This window comes from Botrytis byssoidea, assembly GCF_014898295.1.
Source record: "Botrytis byssoidea strain MUCL 94 chromosome Unknown BBYS_007, whole genome shotgun sequence".
Taxonomy (NCBI): Eukaryota; Fungi; Ascomycota; class Leotiomycetes; order Helotiales; family Sclerotiniaceae; genus Botrytis; species Botrytis byssoidea.
This window is the reverse complement of record NW_024065848.1, coordinates 424,291-445,194: the sequence shown is the minus strand read 5'-3', so window position 1 is coordinate 445,194 and position 20,904 is coordinate 424,291. Positions and strand designations below refer to the sequence as shown.

General features: G+C 42.6%; 6 protein-coding genes across 6 annotated transcripts; 3 read left to right on the top strand and 3 right to left on the bottom strand.

The window, feature by feature from the left end:
• Positions 1-904: 904 nt before the first annotated feature.
• Positions 905-3,000, top strand: EAE97_004171 (uncharacterized protein; the record flags this gene model as incomplete). The annotated part of the gene is made up of 6 exons (XM_038874683.1): positions 905-983; positions 1,141-1,177; positions 1,233-1,499; positions 1,546-2,153; positions 2,202-2,360; positions 2,414-3,000. The coding sequence occupies 6 exons, from the start codon at positions 905-907 to the stop codon at positions 2,998-3,000; spliced, it is 1,737 nt and encodes a 578-aa protein (XP_038734127.1).
• A 2,201-nt stretch (positions 3,001-5,201) lies between these two features.
• On the top strand, positions 5,202-5,741 carry EAE97_004170 (uncharacterized protein; the record flags this gene model as incomplete). The annotated part of the gene is made up of 3 exons (XM_038874682.1): positions 5,202-5,428; positions 5,529-5,622; positions 5,673-5,741. 3 exons carry the CDS (start codon positions 5,202-5,204, stop codon positions 5,739-5,741), a joined length of 390 nt encoding a protein of 129 aa, XP_038734126.1.
• Positions 5,742-5,938: 197 nt separating this feature from the next.
• On the bottom strand, positions 5,939-7,633 carry EAE97_004169 (uncharacterized protein; the record flags this gene model as incomplete). Its single annotated transcript, XM_038874681.1, has 1 exon — positions 5,939-7,633. One exon carries the CDS (start codon positions 7,631-7,633, stop codon positions 5,939-5,941), a length of 1,695 nt encoding a protein of 564 aa, XP_038734125.1.
• Positions 7,634-8,513: 880 nt separating this feature from the next.
• Positions 8,514-10,292, bottom strand: EAE97_004168 (uncharacterized protein; the record flags this gene model as incomplete). Its single annotated transcript, XM_038874680.1, has 1 exon — positions 8,514-10,292. One exon carries the CDS (start codon positions 10,290-10,292, stop codon positions 8,514-8,516), a length of 1,779 nt encoding a protein of 592 aa, XP_038734124.1.
• A 1,766-nt stretch (positions 10,293-12,058) lies between these two features.
• EAE97_004167 (uncharacterized protein) lies at positions 12,059-13,175 on the bottom strand (the record flags this gene model as incomplete). The annotated part of the gene is made up of 3 exons (XM_038874679.1): positions 12,059-12,122; positions 12,207-12,930; positions 12,989-13,175. The coding sequence occupies 3 exons, from the start codon at positions 13,173-13,175 to the stop codon at positions 12,059-12,061; spliced, it is 975 nt and encodes a 324-aa protein (XP_038734123.1).
• Positions 13,176-15,510: 2,335 nt separating this feature from the next.
• Positions 15,511-17,506, top strand: EAE97_004166 (uncharacterized protein; the record flags this gene model as incomplete). The annotated part of the gene is made up of 5 exons (XM_038874678.1): positions 15,511-15,524; positions 15,578-15,771; positions 15,827-15,967; positions 16,015-16,071; positions 16,125-17,506. 5 exons carry the CDS (start codon positions 15,511-15,513, stop codon positions 17,504-17,506), a joined length of 1,788 nt encoding a protein of 595 aa, XP_038734122.1.
• Between the last annotated feature and the right edge of the window lie 3,398 nt (positions 17,507-20,904).

The following is a 20,904-nucleotide window of genomic DNA, read 5'->3' as shown; positions in this document are numbered from 1 at the left end:
ATCCGCTGAAGATAAAATAGTGGATAATGAGTGTAATGATGGATTAGCTTTCTGTTGATTCTGTTGATCTGGGAGAAGAAGAGGTTAAACAGATATGAGTAGATGGAGGATGGATAATGGACAATGAAAGTGGTAGAAGACGTAAAGGGATGAGAGATAGATGAAGAGTAGGAGGCTGAGCGTAGTCAGCGGAGAGGTCGTGAATGGGTGATGGGTGAAGAGTGAAGAGTGAGATCTGGTATTCAGTATGTTTTTCGGGGATCGAAAAAGAGAGGGAAAAGAAGCAAACAAAAGCTGGGAGTAGAGGGCAGAGGATAGTCGGTGAAGATTGAGACTTGACTTTCACTTTGTTCTTTTGAGAGCGGAAGGGCTAGGGAGTCTTCCGATATTATAGTGGACTCTGAAATTGTGTATGGCTAATTGCATCCATAGACGCGATTTTCTTCCGAAAGCAGTTCTTAAAAACCAGTGAAAATTTCTCACCGACGGGAAGCTACTGACACTAAGCTTACTTTTTCGATCAAAATTTGTTATTGAGTGCAACTGTAACGGTTGAGCATGGAGCATACCCCTTCATTTTCGATGAGATGAAGCCACCTGTGATGATATCAGAATTTCTGGGAAGCAATGCCCTTTTCCGAGAAGTTTGATTTGATACCATCAATCTGCCGTCGGGATAATGGGAAACGTGTCTCAGGTCTTTTCTTCTTTCTTTTTCTTTTTTGAATGGTAAGCTGTCTATAGCGCAGATACAAACAAAAATGCTAGACCTGAGGTTGCAATTGAGAGTTTTACCTTTATCTTTTCTACTGTACTTGAAGTCTCTACGTTCATCATATTTCAGCATCTTCTTTCCACTTTTTCTCTGTCTCCATTTGAATAACGACCATATACATCATTGATTATGTCTTCCTTCGAATCATCGACTTATGTTCCCGGGCAGGATGCAATAAATGCACCACCTTTGAGACTTTTATCGCTTGGTAAGAAGCAAATCACTTCGTTCGGCTCCCGACAATCACTAATGAATGATTACAGATGGTGGGGGTATTCGAGGACTATCCGAGCTGATCATTCTTGACGAGATTATGAACCGTCTCAAATAGGCACTCAAATCTCCGGTTGATTTACTACCAGCAGATTATTTTGATACGATATGTGGAACAAGTACTGGAGGGTAAGGCTCACTCTCCATGACTTCCTAGCTTGGGATAGATTCTTACCAACTCTAGTTTGATCGCATTGCTCCTTGGTCGACTTCGATTTTCAACAGCAGAAGCTATCAGATGCTATGCTTCTTTGGGGAAAGAAATTTTCAAAAACAAAAGATCGAAAAGTGTTCACGGTTATGCATTTGGGTCATCAAATATGGAGAGAGCGGTCAAAATTTTGCTAGAAGTCAAATATGGGCATGGCCATGGCAACGACAGGATGCTTGCGGACGAAGAAGAAACTCGCCACTCGTGCAAAGCGTATGTTTCACCCTCGAGAATTCTCCTGTAATGCTAACTTTCTCGTCATCTATAGCTTCGTGTGTGCTGTCAGCTCAAGCCATGTGGAAGGGGACCCCACCAAGTTTCGTACATGGCCATTGGCTAAAGATCGAAGTCCCAACTGCAAGATTTGGGAAGCAGCTCGAGCACCATGTGCAGCCCCTCGTTTCTTTCAAAGCATTCTCATTGAAGAGAACGGGATTGATGAAGTGTTTGTTGACGCTGGTCTTGGCTGCAATAACCCTATAAAACAGCTGATATCAGAAGCGAAGTCCGAATTTGCACAAACCAGGGCTGTTGCATGCACTTTAAGTATTGGTGCTGGCATCCTCAAAGCCTTTAGCTTCACGAGACCAAAGTCATTGACGGAGAAAGTGGCTCCTATGAGCCTTGTGAACATCTTGAACGGCATGGCAACATCAACAGAGAAAGAGGCTGCCGAGATGGAAAAGAAGTTTGCCAATGTTCCTGGCGTTTATGACAGAATTGATGTTGGCAGAGATATAGGAGATATTGGCCTTGAAGAGTTGGAAGAGCTTGGACAAGTCAAAAATCATACGAGAGCATACCTTCGAAAGGACGGCATCAGTCATCAAATTGATGGCATTGTGGCGGCGTTGGTACACAGGACTCAGCCGGGAATTCAATTATATCAGCTTGGTGATTAGTTATGATTTGGCATTTCATTTTCAAGGCTAATGAACTTAGACAATCATGTAACACTACCCTCAATCACTCAACACATCTGCTTTCCACGCTCCCAAGCTGATCGACATGGCTTCGTGCCCAGATCTTGCATGCATGCAATTGACTGTATGTTTCATGATGTGTTGCTAAAACGATCATCGAAAACTATAGTTCTTCAAGGTATGGGGGGTCTGGGAAAACCCAACTTGCATTACATTACTGTCGAATAGCAGTATCGCAAGGCGGTTTAAATGCTGTGCTGTGGATTGATGGCACCGCGAAGACATCAATCGATCAAAGCTTCATTAGAATCGCAGACTCAATCATTGGAAAATCCTTAGGATCAGTCGATTTGACATCTTTTCCAGCCCTAGTGCGTAAACAAATTGAAATGTGGAAAGAGCCGTGGCTTCTCGTCTTTGACAACTTCGATGATCCCGCAGATTATGAAATCACCAAATATCTTCCACAAAGCGATTTTGGTCTTATCATCGTAACGGGTCGTCATCCATCAGCCAATGATCTTGGTTACCCAATACCTGTTGGCGATCTGCTCGAGGAAGAAGCTATGAATCTACTTTTCCACCGGACCAAGAAAGAGAGAACGCATGGCAATGTAGAAGATGCCCGCAAGATTTGTTGCCATCTTTCATGCTTGGCATTAGCAGTGGATCAAGCCGGGGCATACATCAAGTCTACAGGAATAAGCCTCAGTCTATTTATTGAGCATTTCGACAAGCAGCAAGAAAACATCATGGCCTGGTCTCTGCCCCTGAAGAATTACAAAAGATTGGACCCAGCGGCCCCGATCAGGAAATAACGCTCACTGTATCCACTACATGGGAGTTACCCTACAATCGTATATCTGGATCCAAAGAGATTATTGAGGCCAAGAGACACTTTCTTCTCGTCAGCGCCTATTTCGGTGGCAATTGCATAGACGAGTGTGTCTTCCGCCAGTTTTTTGAGACGAGTTTTGAGAGACCATCATGGATCAATATATTCCAGGACCAGGAGACATGTGAGTGGAACAGCTCTGCTTTTTTAGCAGTGGTCACAGAGCTTCGAGATCTCAGTTTATTCCGATCGAATTCAGTATTATCGCAAAGAGCCGTCTATTCGTTCCACCCAATGACTCGAAAGTGGGCGTTATATCGTCAGTCTCGAACCGAAAGGCAAGATGTTGCATTGGAGGCTATGGCTATACTTGTTAATTCAAACTTTGATATGCCTGCTGATAAAAACTTAGTTTACCCGTCGACCGTCACAATGCAACACAGTCTGCCACACATTGAATTGAATCTTGTTTTCTTAGTTGCGAAGAATTTGTTTCTGAGTCACAAGCTATTGGAACTCCTAGAACTAGAATGATTGGTTATAGTCTGGCTGCATGTTTCTATTCATACGGCCACTTGGTCAAAGCAGAACTAATTTTAAAGAGAATTGTACTTTGCTCCATGAAAAACGCTCCAATCGTCTGGATATACAGTCTATGCAGCCTCTCAGTGGTGTTGACAGAATCCTTTCGATTCCAAGAGGCTATCGAACTACTGACTGAAGCTTTAGATTCCTTACTGGGTCCTCCAATAGGTACATGGTGTGAAGATAGACTTTTGCGATCTCTTACATTAGTCTATTAACAAATGGCAAGATCTGTTCCAGGAGAACAAAGAAAGCTTTATGAAGCTTGCACTGCTCTAAAGAAAGCACTATCGATCATTAAATAAGAATCTGGAAAAAACGATCTATTCTACAGAATAATTCTTATAAATTTAGTTAGCGTATATAGAGATATTCCTGGTTTCATGGACTTGGCTTAAAACTTGATAGTCGAGGTTCTGGATCTCTTGAACAAATAGGGAATGATCAAAAGGAATAAGCCATAGAAATACGAAATTATATATTATGCAAATAATTTCTTAACAGCAGATTTTATGAAGAAAAAAGATCAGGGTAACGTTGAAATCGTCTGAAAGAGACAGCATGTATATCGTATTAAAGAGAAGGATATTATTGAATTTATGTTGATTTTAATAATCTTAGACTTGTCAGTGATTTGGGACAGTAAGGGTTACTTTCAACACATTTTGGAGATAGAGAATAAACTCCTCCATCACGTTGAAAAGTTCTGGGGGGAACAAATTCGGTTGAAACGCCATATTTCCAAAAAGCTTTATCGAACATTGCAAAGCCTAGAGCCCAAGAAGAAATATCATCTTGAAACTCCTTCCTTTGCCGAGAAAACACATCTTTGATCTTTGCGGTTGCCCACATCTATCTTCCCTTTCAAAAATAGGCAACTTAAACCTGCGGGAGGCCAAGTAAAGCAGGAGAAGCCAAGCCCTGGACGTAAGCGCCAACTGACGAGACGATCGATTGTGGTTGGCGAAGACGAGAAGAACTGCAGGCAAAAGATATCTGTTCTCCACGAATCCTTTCAAACGAGAGTCGGAATGTTAAGCGTTGCCGCGTTTCAACGGGAACTGCTTCTGCTCTGCATTTCACACTGTGCGAACAGCCGCATTTGCATGCATGGTACAGTCAGACCTGGCTATACGGGCCTAAAAATTTCGAGGCCTAAATGCCCGTATAAAAAATTTCAGCCTCATCGTTTAGCCTCGTTTTATACACTTAGCCTCGTTTTATGCCTTCAGCCTTTCTAATTTTATTAAATTTGTCATGTGAATTTATGAATTCATCATGTGATAGGACAAAGCTCGGGCCAATACCACCAATTATAAGGGCATTGGGAAATTTAGGATCATATGCTCTGATATAAAGGAATGCCCGTTGAAGTCAATTTCACCATATAAATTTTTAGGAAGTTGGAAAAAATGCCCGTATAAAGGGGATGCCCGTATAGCACGTGCCCGTATAGCCAGGTTTGACTGTAGTCCCTCCGCGAAGCATCGGGTTTACCTCGGCTAATTACCCCACCTTCCTCCACCACTGTTTTTTATTTTTCCGTCTCATCTCCAACGATACCACCAAATCTACAGAACTCGATTCAGCTCCACCAAAATGCCTCTTTCATTCCCCATCTTCACTGATTCCCCAGAAGTCCTTCAAAAGGATCTCAGTGGATCAAACAAACCACAATATGTGATCTTTTTCGCCTCCCTCAAGCCTGAGACAAACGAATCTTGGTGTGGAGATTGCCGAAGCGCCGAAGGTCCCTTGACTGAGAAGCTTCATGTAGCTGCAAAGGAGAACAGGGTTAAGCTCATCTATGGAGGATCTCAGGCTGAGTATGTTACCGTTACCCGGAAGCTTGGCCCGAAGAGAGTCTGGGGTCATTGGTGTATATGAAGTAGCGAGAATGGGAAGCTAATGGAACTACCTTGTTAGATGGAGAGATTTGTCGCCGGGAAAGAAAAGTCTTTGGAGAGAAGAGCCATGGGGTATCGATAGATTGCCTACTGTGGTGAAGATCACTGGGGAGGTGAGTTGCTTCTAATCCTTACTTGCTATTCCTTAGCTCATGTGGTGTAGAAATGGGAGAAGTTGATTGAGGAAGACTGTTATAATGATAAGAAGTTGAGTGCTTTTGTCGAGGAATAGTGATTCCAAGAAATGTATGGAGGAGTGCTCTCTTACAATTATTGTAGCTTGCTTTGTCACTATATACATGATGAATTTCCATTACTACAAATCGTGTTGTCTGCGTGGCTTATGTTAAGCATAATCTCTACATTTTATTCTCTATTCAAACAATTTTTAGTGAAGCAGCTTTTTTAAAAATATAAAAAACCCATCAATCACGGGGCCCCAAATGATTCCCAGTCTCTACTTCCAAGCCTCTCCTGAGCTGGCTCTCGGTGATCCATGTCATTACCATAATCCTGCTCAATCAAGAAATCTTCCCATCGATAGAATTCATCCTCGAATGTACCAACTCTTTCTTCTAGCTGGTGCTCAGCACTCTTCATTTCATCTGCGCTTTCGTTTGACTTTAGTCTCTTGGATCTTTCAAACGTTTCAACCTCCAGCGTCTTCCTTTCTGGGGCCTTCCTCTTTCCAAGTGCCTTTCCACCAAGACTGACGCGTACCATATCCTTGGAAAGATTGTCCCATTCTTCATTAGGCTGTCCGATTTCTGCGATTGTGTCGATTGCCAGTTGCGTAGATGGAAACATCACTCGACCGGTTAGTCCGTCGCGCCATTGAAACTTGTCGACAAAGTACGATGGTAGTGTATGTCGGACGATACCGGTAGTATCTAGCTGAACATACCGATCCCTTCCATCGCCCTTTCTCTTCCGCGATTTCTCGCTCAATTCTTCACGATCTTCCAAAGCTTCTAGTGCTACCATGGCCCGCTCATGCGCAATGTAATAGGACATCCTCCACTCTTGATACTTTTTCTGGCTTTGAAAACAGGCGCTGCCAGCAGACGTGAAGAGTTCGTATCCAAGTTCTTGCGGGTGTACATCAATCATCTTCCTACTGGGATAAGCAACAACAGACAAACGCACAAGAGGAGTTCCTGTTGGCAACTCCGGAATTGGCACTGGCGATACATAGCGTAGTGATACAGGTGTATCGGCATCGTAGCGTCTGGGAGCAATACCAGCATGCCATCTTTTCCTAGAGAATACCAGAGCCGACAAAGGTGCAGTTGGACATACAGTTCTCTCTCCTAGTAGTGAAAAATTTCCCACGTGGTAATCAGGAGGTGGATTTCCGAGGAAGAAGAGCACAGTAAACATGTTCGCATAATCTCGCTCGTCAACGTGGCCGTGTCCAAACTTTCGAAGTCCATCCATCCCTTCATCTATCTCGAGATAATTTGCCTGTATGCTTGTGATGGTGTTATTCTTGTCAGCGCCGATCGTGAGAGGAGGGCGTTGTAGTCGATGCTTCGCTCGAAATTCATCTTTCATACCAGGCGCGTAGGTCTCGAGTAAGGCATTGGCGATGCTTGTGAGCCCTACTGTCAAATCCCGATTATTTCTGTCGACATCTTTTCGAATTATGACTCCGTTTTGGATGCTGTGTCGTCCTGTACGCTTTTGTACAGTGATTCCGAGCTCGTAGATCTTTGCACGATCTTCCATGAATCTATGGCTTCGTACCTTAGTCATCGTAGCATGTAGCTTCGGCTGAAAGTCGCGATGCAGCATCTTTTCTCTGACTTCAACTAGGCGGTCGAGAAGACCAGCCTTCTCAATCTCGGCTGCAGATAGGTATGTGGGGTCGAATTGCTTGCCATCAGGAGCATTGGGAACTGCTACAAAATGGCAAACACCTGGCTCTAGTCGAATGTAGCCAATATCGCTAAGCTCCTCGTCGGTATGTTGTCTACCTACGTCCAGTTCTGGAGGGATTGTGGAAGACAATTTTGCTAGTTTAGTGCACCTCAACTTCGCGTCAATTGTGTGGAGCCAGTATCCAGAGCCATTATATTTGACGTCGTCGTGGAAACTAGTAGTGAAGGGGCGTGATTGGTCCATGGTGCTATATCCTGTATGAAAAAGTTTCAGGTTCTTCGAGGTCAATAGAAGCTCTTATATACCAACCATCTATGTGCCGAAAAACTTCTGGCGAACTAAAATGGAAGTGAATATTGTGAGTTTGAAGATCTGAATACGGTAGCCTCTTTGTTATATGAGATAATTGAATCACAGACGGGATAGCGTGCTTCGAACTACTCACGAACTAGTGTGCGAGAAGGATGTTTAAACCATGTGTATCCAAGTTTCCATAGATTCACCCCATTATATCTGACTTCCATTATCCCTCCATGCTATTTGATACTGGGTCGAGAAGTAGTAATAGTTTCTTGAAATTACCTAAGCATAGTTGAAACTAAATATGAGTAATTTATGACTACTGTGTTAGCTGATCGAGGACCTTTTCTGGAATTCAGATGCTCGTTTGAAAAAGTATCTTATGTCAGTTGATAGGTGATTGCTTCTGCTATAATGGCAAAACATGAAATCTAAGACCGAAGGTTCAGTGAGTCAAATAATTATTAATAGTGGGTATTTTACAAGCAATTTCTCAAACAGAACTCCAAATAATCTGTAGAATCTGTAACTGTCAGTGTCAACTTGATTGAGAAGTATCAAGCATTGTAATTCTATTATAATTGTAATTGTTTCTTAATCATTATTGTCTAGGTAGGTATGGGAAGCTGGAAATTGTAAAAGAAAGCGCTAGCGCCTCGCTAGCTAATACAGCGCCCTCGTTGTGATCACATGATCGATATCCCGACAGCAACCCAGAACACACAACCAGTTTTATCCGTTGGTATTTCCTCCTCAATATCATTACACTGAACGAATTCACTTCAACAGCCCACTCTCCGGTCTTCTCTGCAAAAGAATCAGGTCACCAATCATCGGTGGGCACCCAGCCGGGATTTGCAGGAACGGTATCTACAGCTGGATCAAACGCACGAGGAGAATCTAGTTCCGTGAAAACTGTGTCGCCTTTGTAGTCGCCAAACCCATCATATGCCTGTGCTATATCTTCCTCCAAGTCAGTAAGCTGTTTGCACGGCTCAGTAGTAACCAATGCGATTGTCTTAATGGCCATATCACGAGAGGGATATGTCTTTTCTCCAGTGTCAGGGTCGATCCACCAGAATAGCCCAATAAACCAATCAGGATTGGTGGTTCTCAAATCTTCCCAGCCTGCACGATCTTCGTAGTACGCGTTGAAATTTTTTGTGGCAGCCCTCTCTTCGTCGGTGCGCAAGACTCTCTTTGTTTTGTCGATTTTTGTTGGAAGAGGTTCTTCAGTATTATTCTTGTCGATTTCATCCTCCAACTGCTTGAAATATGCTACAGATTTCTCCTCTGCGTTATGAGAAAGATCGTCGACACCGTGCCAGAACATGTCTGGAGCAAAAGTCATCATCCACCACCAGTTTCGGATCCATTCAGGGAAGTGTTTCTGTAGAAGTACTTTAGTTTCAAGCGATGCGATCAGCTTGAATAATACCTCTTGCTTAATAAACAGCCTTAACTTCCATTCCTGGTGCGTTCGAATATTTTTGAAGACGTGAAGACCCTGTGGTTGCCATATCTCGATGTTTAATTCCTTGAACTTAGGAACTAGAAGTCTGCGAGTTGGATATACTACCATGTTACATCTCATCTTGTTTCCGGCTGCGAGAGGACTTAATTCAGGCAGCGGGACCGATGGAGTTGGTAATCGTAGTGGGTGACCTGGGCCTACCCACTCTGGATAGAATCCTGAGCCAGTACCACAGTGCCATGTTCTTCCAGAAAAGATATACACCTGGAAAGGTGATGCAGGGAATATAGTCCTCCAAGTAGTATTGATAAAATGACCAGGGCAATACCAATCGTCGAAGTTTGAAATGAAGAACACGACGGAATAGGAGGTTGGTTGATCGTCTTTATCGCAATGTAGATGCGCCTTCCCCTTCAAAGCATCTGAGATGACCGTTCCTTGCTTTGTATAGTTGAGCTGAATAGAGTTGAGCGTTGTATTCGGATCTTCGCTGAAGGTCATCGCTGTATTTCGATGCCATTCAATATCTTGAAAAGAATTGGTATTCTCGTACCCAGGGATCCAGATATCAAGCAACTTCTGGCCTAGATCGCGAGCTCTATGAAAGAAATACTTCTTCGAATCGTCTGAGTCTCGACGCAAAATCTCTGCCAGCTGAAGTCTCTTGACTCCGTGTCCTGGTTGCTTAGTAACTCCAACTTCATATTGCATACCCTTCCACCTTTGGTAGTAGCTATATTTTCGTTGCATTGTCGCTGCCAAGCCAGTCTGAAAGTCTGGATGAAGAGCAATCTCACGAAGCTTGCCAAGTTCCTCCAGAAGGCCACATCGTGCTAGCTCTATCTCGCTAAGTCTGAGATGGCTTGTAAAGCGGGTGGGAGGTTTATCTTTATGAAATGCTTCAAACTGGTGCTTCTCGCCACCCTTCATGAAGTGGTAGCCAGCTTTATCTAGCTCTTCCGCCGTGTGATATCTAGATTCTGAAAGTATAGCAGGAACTTGGTGGGTAATTCTTAACCGTTCATTGACGGTAAGCTTTCTTGGATAGTCGACCAGGCTATAAATCCACGTGCCGTTCTCACATCTTCTCTTGTAAATATCTTTTCGGAGCTCGAGTTGGTTACTCATGGCTAATTGTAGACTGAAGCTGATTTTTTGCGTCAATGTGTGATGAAAGTAAAGGAGATTCAAAGAAAACTTGTTGAAAGTTGTGTTCGTTGCAGCAAGAAACAGGATTGTTGAAACAATTGAATCTCCAATACAGCAGCTGTGGGCCGAACATGCTCGGGTGTATCATGACAGCATATACTCAGTTGAACTCCTTTTGTCCAATTAAAATGAGAGAATTACAATAACTCCGAGTTTATATACTAATTGCTATCTAAATTATAAAGAATGAGCCTCGGGCACGAAGGATTTGGTGAATTTCTGTGAATTAAATGCCCATTCATTCCGAGAATCATTGTAGTGAACCTTGGTAGTTCAGCCACCAACAATATTCAAACTTCAGTATATGAGATTCATGCAATAAACTTGTACATTGAATTCAATCATTGACAGAGAGCTTCTGATATCCCAGATGACCTCGACAGAGAGGCAAAGCTTGTTAGTGGTATGAATAGAGGTCACCTCCCAGAACAGACTGAGAAGATCATTCTTATATCTAGATAGACATCCAGCAAATCGCTAGGTCATAGAACACCCCAAAAAGTTGCGAGTTACTAGAAAGTTCAGAATTCCGACAAAAAGCAAGAAACTTCGCAGTGATGTTGCAATCTTTTAAATGAGAGTACAGTGCTAAAGTATCGGAAACTTTTGTCAAACAACCTAGCCCATCTCTAACTTCTGTATGAAGAAGTAATCGGTCACAAATAACGCAGAGTAATCTTCAGAAATTAATCAATCCCACCAGAATAAAGTTGGTAAAATTGACTCACCCATTGCAAGCTAGGAGAACGATTCCGGCATCAACTTCCAAACGTGGAGCAAAACGATAAACACGAGAGTAAAGTCTTAATGAACACTCTTTCATGAAGGAATTTCAGTTAGAGTCGAAGACCGAAAATATAAAAGTTGCATCCTTCTTGAGAAACTGTTTATAATTGATTCTTAGATTAGTCACCGCTGTATGATGAACTACCAAAGCCGCAAATATGACACACATGAGACAAATAACGATATGGCAATCAATTTTCCGTCATGCCATAGTAAGATTCACAACTAGTTGGTGCTTGGTAGCGATTTCAAGATAAATTGCGCCTGGTAAACATAAATAAGTGTCCTGCTTACCGAAATAAGCCCAAAAATCAATTGGGCATGCTCAAACTACATAAAAAGCCATAGCAATCGACACAACGATGGCCCCATTGAAGATGACAATATGACAAATATGCCTGAAAGATATGCCCCCTTTGTCCTAGATGACGGTACCTCGATCTTCAAGACTACTGTTGGGAATGCTACGACAAAATTCCTTGCTTTAATAGTGAAGCTCATAAATTTCTGCTGGGCAGACTGGTTGGCTTCCGGTTGTTGCCAGCACTGGTCGTACACGGAGAGTGTATACTAGTCGCAATCGAAATACAAAACCTTGGGTGTAAGAACACTTCTCTGTACATATAATTGTGACGTTCGGCAACTGGCAAGTATTGGGAAAATCTTCGCGATAATATCAAGGAGAAGACAAGATTTGAAAGTTATAAAAAATGACTTAATTTCGCTATGCACTGGTGATCCAATGTTATCAAGATACAATGTTTGATAGTCGCTGATTTCGTACCGATTCCCCTCATCTGGATAGGATCACGCACACCAAGTCTGAACTTCATATTTGCTCGTTACAACTTTACAGGTATCAATAGCTGTAGATAGTTGGAAATTGACTTCTTCTCCTGCTAGTCCTGCAACTCAGCTTCATCTTTACGAGCCCCTTGTCCGGAGGAACCTCGAAATAGCCAGCTGTCCCACCATTAGTCTCAATAGGTGTGTATTCGCCCATGTGGAATACTCTAGCTACCTAATACAGCATCCGTGGTGTCTTACCAATCATCCTCGTCGATTAGTGGTTCTAATAATCCATCTTCGTCAGATGAGTAATCAGGCGACAGAATTTCTAGTCCCCCAAAGACTTCATTTATCAACGGTCCATTATGATTGCGCCAGAAATCTTCACCAAATCGAGGTGGAAATACCTCGCCATGAAATTGAGAAAAAAGGCCATCGTACTCTCTACGACAGCAGATGCACCTGTCTCTCGATTGGCCATTAATAGACTCGGAGTTAATCCACCGCACCATACAACCCATATGGAACAAATGTCCACAGTTTGGAATGAGTGAGGCTGAAGGCTGGGCATCAGAATATCCTTCCTGACAAATGGGACAAATGTCATCATCTTCCGGTTCAGATTTTTCTTTCAGTATTTTGGCGGGGGGACTATCATTATCTCGACTATCGTCGGTTTTTGGAGGTAAGACCGCAGGTCTCAAACTAGCAGCTTCAAGACTCCGATCATCTGCTCTAAGACGATTGTCGGAAAGATGTGGCTGAGAAGTTGTTTGCACAACTTGCATGGCACTTTGATGTAACCGCCTTTCTCTGGTTTGCATCTCACGAAAAGCGGTCGCAAACAGCGGAAGATGAGGGATTCCAAATAAAATAAAGTCGTCATCGAGTGAGCGCGGTAGATGACCCTCATCGGCAGGGTCTTGAAGCATAGGCAAGTCGTCTATTGCCATGTCCCCAGGGAAACAAGAACCATGAGGGACTAAGAGAAAAGTAAGATCCAATCATGTAGTTGTCGCAAAAAAGGATAATTGACTTACAGGTTCGGGAGAAAACAAAGCGCTCTAACAATTCGTTTTGCTGATCAAGATTCAATAAATTACGAAACCCGGCACGCAATTCTGGTCCGTATATTAGGAGATCTCCTTGAATCCGCATCTCCAGATCTTCCCGGCCATTCTGGTGCAGGAGATTAATAATCTCGGGAATCCGTGAACGGTATACCATTTTTGGGAGGTGATATGATCCTAAGAATGATGTTTGCTGAGTTGGGATTGTGTCTATTGCAAAACGATTTTTGTTGCAACATTGTTAATTTCGTTCACTTGATGTGGTAGGTACGATCGGTCAGTCTCGCCTTCAATTCTTCTCTCGTTTCATCACCCACTTTCATTATTTAAGTACGACTTTGAATTGATCTCAAAGTTCCCTTGTTTCTTTTTATACTTAACTTGATGACCGGCTATTGTTGTTTTCTCTTTCATCTGCACCATAAAAAGTACTCGTCAAAAGAAAGGAACAGAAAAGCTCACTGTGGTGGAGGTGATATTGGAAAGCTTTTAGATTATTCTGACCAAGTGCCCGCGTCCCGCATTTCCTGAAAAGATTTCTCAAATGTTCTCCAAGAGGACGAAGAATCGGAAGAAGCAAAATGAGCATCTCGACTAGATCTTACTTCTCCCCTTCGCGATCACATCAGGTCGCTAAAAACTCTTTGTGAAAACTTGCGAGGATATCCATCCTGTCGTACCCATGCAGAAAATCATATCTTCTTGTGGGCTTCGTCAACTATCAGACATAGACTTGGCCTATCTCGCCAACAGTTCTATGAGTGGTATTTGATCCTGAGCAAAAACAACGATCGTTGAAGGTTGACTTTGTTGACTCTGGAAGACCCAAAGCAGTTATTCGATTTTATGCCCAGTGGAAAGCGGCCTGCGCCAATTCTTATAACCGCGGTCTTTTGGGGACACTCTGGCTGCCAGTGTTAAACTGATTGTACGAGGCGAGATTAAGTTTATGCTGTTGCGTACGCTTGTACACACAACTATGAAGGCAAGCACTCAACACTTGCTTCTGCTGTTTCTATCAACCCAAACTCTTAACATTAGATGCCAGCAACATACGCCTACACCACCATGAGTACAGGGATCCGATTCCAGAGCTTCGATATTATTCTGGTTTCAGCATCATAGAAGGGCTGCTGTCCCTTCGCCGACTGTCGGTTTCCTTGGTTCCCTTCATCTGTAAAAGCTGCCAAAATGTTTCGGATTGGTCTCGGATGGTTTTCGCAGATACCTGTTATTATTACTAGAACATTTTGAAATGGGAATCTGAGCATTTCAAGAATGCTCAATAATTTATTGTTCATATTCATCGACGAGATGGGTTGTCTGTTCATTCTATGTATGGTTCATCAGGTTATGAACGATGTTTTACTTCTATGAAAATCTCCTGGAATTATTGGTTGTAATGAAAAGTTTCATCAGATTACACCGCTGCCCAAATCAAATTCTGCCATGATCGTCACTCTTGGCATCAAAACCTTATCTGCACTACTCAACACTCAGTCCCTCACTTATGAAGTTTTTGGGCTTGGAATTGCAGATCGCACATCCTATTCATTATTTGCACTCTTCGTATCAACTATATCCCCGAACTAGCCCGAAGACTAAACAACGGTGTTCATCATGGCGCACATCTTTACAACCCGTCGAGCCTATTAACCCACCGGACCTACAGTGTATAGATAAAGATCTTGCCTTTCTAATGGCCCGTATCCTTCAATCAATAATGACTATTGCCTTGGTAAAGTCACTCAGCGAAAAAAATAATTAAGTTATAGCTAGTGCTGGCGGGGTACAGATTGGTCTTCATGCTAAGCATGCTAGGATGAAAGCGACGTGTGATTAGAACTTACACGATGATATGCTTAGGGATATTCAGGAATGAAACGATGGGGAATAAGGGCGGACGTATCGGTATAATCTTCGTATCCGGTAAAACGTAATTGAGTTTCAGCGAAGCTTGGCTAGTCCAGAGGCTATTACTCTCTCTTTTTGTATTTTATTTTGCTCCGACGTTTATTCCCACATCGAATTTCTGGAACGAGATCCTTTCTTCGCTATTTGGTATACTCAGAGTTTACCTCCCATTCTTAGTGAATGAGCTGAAAATTGTCTCATTGGAGTTTCCTGTCTTCGAAGCTACCAATAAATTAGGAGACAACTTGAGACTGGGCTATTGTTGTATAGTTTGCATTCTCATTAACCGTCATATGTTACTAGTTCCGGTAGTGCAATTGATGGCTTCGTATATTATATCTCAAACAAGTGTTGACAGCGGTCCTAGCTTTCAGGCCTCACTTTTATACTGATTGCATATGTCATAAGCTTAGCTCTAACGTGCATGCTAATTATAAGGTTATTTTTTCCTTCAACATTTACGGCTAATGCATGTGTTCTGACTCAATGACATCAACAACAAACTAGTCAGTAATCTACTTAACTCGTTGGTTCCCAGCACTCATGCTTTGATCTCAATTCACGAAAAACGATCCCAAATGTCGGCTAATCAGTAAGAACACATTTACTAAAGTATTAGCGATTGAATGCTAAATTACCTCCTAGAATGGAGAAGCAGAGTCAGGGTGTGACTGGTTCAAAAATGAGCGACGATACGATTGCTGCGAATCCAGCTCGTCCGGAGAGTGCCAAAGAGGGAATATCTCCAACCGCAGATTCGAGAGTAAATAGTTTCGAAAAAGGGAACGATGCCGATGAAGAAGAGCCCACTGATGAGGAGAAACAGACGCTGCGACGAAGTGGGATAATAACCGCATCACATCTTAGGACACTGAATAGCTGACAATGTTTTAGTTGGTGACAGTTTGCCCATGTCCGCTTGGCTTGTCGCTATCGTAGAACTGTGTGAGAGGTTCTCATACTATGGTTGTGTGGGACTATTTCAAAATTATGTTCAACGTCCACTGGATGGTTCCTTGGGTCGTGGCGCTCTCGGTAGGAATTCAATATCTTAGACCTGTGACCATTTGTTAACTTTATAGGTCTCGGACATCAAACTGCGACAGCTCTTACTGTCTTCTTTTCCATGTGGTGTTACTGTAAGTTATGCTAATCTTCACTGTTACTGTATAATTGCTCATATTCTTACTAGTCACTCCAATCTTTGGTGCCATCGTTGCCGATCAGTACCTCGGTCGATTCAAAGCCATTTGCTATTTTGCAGTCGTCTATATGGTTGGCCTGCTAGTTCTTGTCTTGACATCTCTACCAGTTTCTCTTGAAAACGGAGCTGGATTGGGAGGATACATCGCAGCCATTCTTATCATTGGTATTGGAACCGGAGGTATCAAATCTAACGTCAGTCCTCTAATTGCCGATCAATACACCCGAAAACGTATGGCAATAAAAGTTCTTGAAACTGGTGAGCGTGTCATTATTGATCCTACCGTTACCATTCAGCGAATCTATTTGATCTTTTATTGGTGTATCAATATTGGATCTCTTTCACTTCTCGCAACACCTTACATGGAACGAGATGTCGGGTTTTGGTCTGCGTACCTGATGTGTTTATGTGTCTTCATGGTTGGTTTCGTCACATTGCTTGTGGGAAGAAAGCGATATATTGTCCGCCCACCCAAGGGAACAGTCATCACCGATGCGTTCAAGATCATCGGGCAAATGATCAAATACCGAAATCTAAACGCTGCAAAGCCTTCTTACCGAGCAGCAAACAATCTCCCGCAAACTACTCCGTGGAATGAACAATTCGTCGATGAAGTCAAGCGCGCATTAATAGCCTGCCGCGTCTTCGTCTTCTACCCTATTTACTGGGTTGTCTACGCTCAATTCTCCAGCAACTTTGTTTCTCAAGCCGGAGAAATGAATACCCACGGCGTGCCCAACGATCTCTCCCAGAACTTCGATCCCATTGCCATCATTCTCCTCGTACCAGTGATGGATCGTCTAGTTTACCCACTCTTGCGCAAGTGGCACATTAAATTTCGGCCCATGTCTCGTATCACATTCGGTTTCATCGTCGCTAGTTTCAGTATGATGTATGCGGCCATCGTGCAGCACCTCATCTACAAAGCTGGTCCATGTTACGGCAAACCTCTCGAATGTCCCGCTGCTGTTCTCCCAGACGGAACAATCCAACCTAACGAAGTGCATTTCGCAATTCAAATCCCGGCTTACGTATTAATTGGTATATCTGAAATCTTTGCTTCGGTTACAGGTCTGGAATACGCATACACTAAAGCACCTGCTTCGATGAAATCTTTTGTTCAAGCTATGTTCTTGTTGACTAATGCTTTTGGGTTCGCGATTTGTCAGGCTTTCATTCCATTGGTCGGTAACCCAACGATTTTGTGGATGTTTGTGGGACTGGCTTGTGGAAGTTTTGGAGCGGGTATTGTGTTTTGGATTTGTTATCATAAGCTTGATGAGCAGGAGGATGAGCTTAACAGTTTAGATGCTAAGGCTGAGGAGGTGGAATCAAAGGGTGCAAGTGGTTCTAATACTAGAGATGTGTAAGGGAAAAACTGGGGGGTTTCTGGCGTTGAGAGATACAGCGTACTATTGCTCTGGTGCGAAGCAATTTCAAGGGAAAATAGACTTCATGTACGGAATGGAGGTATGGAGTAGGTGTAAATTGGCCACCATATGAATCATCATGGGTATTGATATTGCCTGCTAGAATAATATCTATCAAAATTCTCTCAGAAACCTTTCACCGTGCGAGTTTATTGTGGACAATGAAGAGAATCTTTGAACTTATGCGTGAAAGGAGTTTCACGACCAAACAGTGAGGCCAAAGAGTGATTCAAGCGACTGCAAGACCTTTTCGTCTTGGGTCCTGCGAGGCATAGATTGGGGACTTTGGCATGTCACTGGGAAAAAGTGTCCCAATCGTCATTCAAGGCCGAACAACAAGCAAATAAAGGCTATTTCAGCGTTGCTGTACCTCAATTCATTTTCAAAGAGCTGTTTTAAAATCCCTCACATCTCAGCTGCCTATCTAGGAATCTTACAACGCTATTGGACATGAGATTACTCCGAGAGGAAACACTGCCTCTGTCAGAGTATCAAAGTTGGTGTGGATTTGAATCTCATGGGTGCCATGTCTGCCCAGACTACGATTTTGTGGATACCCCTCTGACAACGTCGAAGTCTAGCGCGAGATGAATTTTGTCTCGTCTTTTGCAATCTATTCATTGTAGAGATCATTGTGCCTCCATGAGTTGGACTCAATGGCAGTGCTCTGTATATAATGGCATCTATGAACGAGATCGTACTCTCCAATGTATGTAGGACATTTGCCCGTCTCTTGCGAATGTGTAAAGGGTAACTCTAAGCAGTGTTGAAAATTCATTGCGTATGTGATTTCCGAGAGATTCTGCGAGAGCTGCATTCTTCGTGAACATCTCGCTGAGAGGGAGATGAGCAGATTATGATGAAATCCTAGATGACTCCGCATGAAGAATTATTATTGTAGTTGTAATCACTATCTAATATATGGAATTCGAGATGCCGCTGTATCAGCTTGTGATGTTGTTAGTGAATAGAAAAAATCTGGAAATTAAAGTGACGGACTGGATAAACAATATCAGATTCACACAAATAAATTTCCAGAATCAAGTCCGTCCCAAAAATTGTAAATTCACTCTCCAGCATCCAAATAGAAAGTACCAATCAGATGAATCAATAGCCTCAAATTCTTCATTAGTTCAACGATGGAGATTTGAAGATTGTTGTTCGATCTTCGCTCTTATCAGAAATCTTCAATATAATGAATGCCAGATTGAGTCTTGGAAGAAATATAGAGAGATTATTTCTTCTTGCGCTGTGAAATCACTCATTTATATGCTATTCCTGGAGAAAAAGTCTTTCTAAATAGTACACAGAGTTTTATGCGTCAAAAACATAGTTTTGACTTGAACTGTAATAGGGGCATTGAAGATAGATCATCTTGGTACATCGTAATCTAGCATCTCTCATGATCACTCAAGCCAACCCTGATTGCCCATTTGGATGCATTCCATGTATCTGAAATGCCAATTCCGACTTGCCTTCTCCCGTGCCCTCATTGCCATGCGGTCTACTGCCTTTGGTAAATAGCCAGTATTTCGTACGCTATAGATTTCTCTGTGTGACCCTCCGTACAAAAGCTAGAAGATAGTCCTCCGAATACCAGCTCAGGTAGTCATCGTCATCCGGTACAGACTCTGTTGGCAATGGACAGTACTGTCCGATGCATAACCCATGAATGAATGAGTCATGGTATTTGTGTCGTACGTTGCTATGTGCTAAATTAACCATTTAGTTCAATAAATGTCGAAAACACTTGCAAACGTACATATAGGCCATGCGAATCTTCATTTAAAAATACACCATGTCACTTCTGAGTTTAATCATTGTGATATATTAGTAAAAGGCTCAAGACTAGTTTCCCAGAGCTAAGCAGGAAGGTTAGATCTATGTTTCGCCTTTACAAAAGTTTCCGCATCTTCAGATTCCTCCTTCTTCTGCTTTTGCTTCACTAGAATTTCTATCTCAGGCTCTCATAGTTTTCATGAGATATGTCTTCTCGCTGCCAAATCTTTGAAGGTTGAACAGGCGTGGGAACCGACTCATCTCTCTTGCAATCCTTTCCACGTCTAAGACTCTCAGTCTCAGCATCTTTATTACGCATGTGAGTAACTTCACATTGCCTGTAATCTAAGTGGACTTTCTCGAATTCTTTACCTGTCTTAGATGTGAGAGTTTTCACCTCAATTTTGTTCTGTAGCTTTACTTCCGGGTCTGAACCTAAAGAGGTAAATATTGGGAATCCATAGCTGACGAGGTAGGAGATGTGACCGCACAACGGAAATAAATACAGGAGATTATTGGTTCCTGACAGCTGTTCCTATAATAGCTCTGCCAAGTCTATCGGTAATGCTTTCCCTTGTTTCTTTGCCCTTTTTCTTTGCTCTCAAAAGTTCATCCACGGTGAAGATTGATGCGTCGGAGGTCAAAATAATGACACTCGCTTCAACTATGGATATGAGGATTGAATTGGAAGGATAGCTTTGGAAGCTAGATAAAGCTAAGAGGATGGTTCATATCCACACTACAAATCTGAAACTTAAGTCTAGATGATGCTCGTGTAGCGTGTGAAGTAGGCCACTGCCAGCTCCTAATAGTCAGCTCTTATAACGAGGCTCCTAGGTCGATGAAGCAATTGTTCTTTTGACGGGGAAGAAACATGGGGTCACTGGTTCTCTGAGTTCAAGCAATCTAGTAGTCGAATCACCACGCCTTTCCCATTCATCTGTAGCATTCAATCTCTAGCCCGAGCCTGTTTCACATCTGGTTAGTATAGGTGTTCGAAATAAGCAAACTCTAATTAATCAACACTATCATGTGAGATCATTGAAACCTCTCAGGTGATCGTAAGAAATACCTGAAGTACTTATTGTCAATCTGAGCAGTCAATAAGTTGAGGTCATCTTAGACTCGGTATGAGAACCTCGGTAAATCATCTCCCCATTCCCGGCCACGATACTTCAGACGACACAGACTACAATATCCATTCACACACAAAGCTTCAACAGTGAATACATTTTGAAAATGAGTAGTAAATATTGGAGCATCTTTCTCCCGAGTTCGCAATAATGCCATTAGATCGCTCAATTAAGCGGTTAGGGCAAACGCTCACCAAGATATGGACATTGTGCCGCTTGCAATTTCAAATCAAGATATTCCCACTACAACGACTCTCAATCCCCGACCTCCAACCTCCACCATCAACAAACAATCAAGACAACGAGTCAAAAAACTTTCTAGACGTTCTTTCATCATTTTCTGTATTACAATTCTAGGATACGAAGATTCTTGGGTTCTTGCCATTTAATCTTTTACGCTCTTTATTAAATTCCTTCCCAGCTGCG